General features: G+C 66.3%; 1 protein-coding gene across 1 annotated transcript in view; it reads left to right on the top strand.

Moving 5' to 3' along the window:
• CXCR5 (chemokine (C-X-C motif) receptor 5) overlaps nucleotides 1-161 on the top strand; it is a gene marked incomplete at its 5' end in the record, with an annotated part of 1,080 nt that extends 919 nt beyond the window's left edge. The window contains one exon of the mRNA XM_010157301.1: nucleotides 1-161. This exon is cut by the window's left edge and continues 919 nt beyond it. Coding sequence (XP_010155603.1) covers nucleotides 1-161 — 161 coding nt within the window.
• Nucleotides 162-258: the final 97 nt, after the last annotated feature.

The raw sequence follows: 258 nt of genomic DNA, 5'->3' as shown, positions 1-258 counted from the left end.
TCCTCTACGCCTTCATCGGCGTCAAGTTCCGCAACGACTTCTTCCGCATCCTGCAGGAGCTCGGCTGCATAAGCCCGGAGACCCTGCAGGAGATCCTGGACGTGACGAGGAAGGGCAGCGGGATCGAGTCGGACAACACCACCTCGATCTCCACCTTCTAGGTCTCCGTGTCGCCGGCGGGGACACGCCTGGCGGAAAGGGCAGGACTCGCTGCCCACGGCGGCCGGAGCGAGAGACGCAGGCAGGAGCCGGGGGGGA

The sequence above is a fragment of the Eurypyga helias genome, unplaced genomic scaffold, assembly GCF_000690775.1.
Source record: "Eurypyga helias isolate BGI_N326 unplaced genomic scaffold, ASM69077v1 scaffold45178, whole genome shotgun sequence".
NCBI classification, from domain to species: Eukaryota; Metazoa; Chordata; class Aves; order Eurypygiformes; family Eurypygidae; genus Eurypyga; species Eurypyga helias.
The sequence above is the reverse complement of the archived record's forward strand: the minus strand, read 5'-3'. Positions and strand labels throughout refer to the sequence as shown.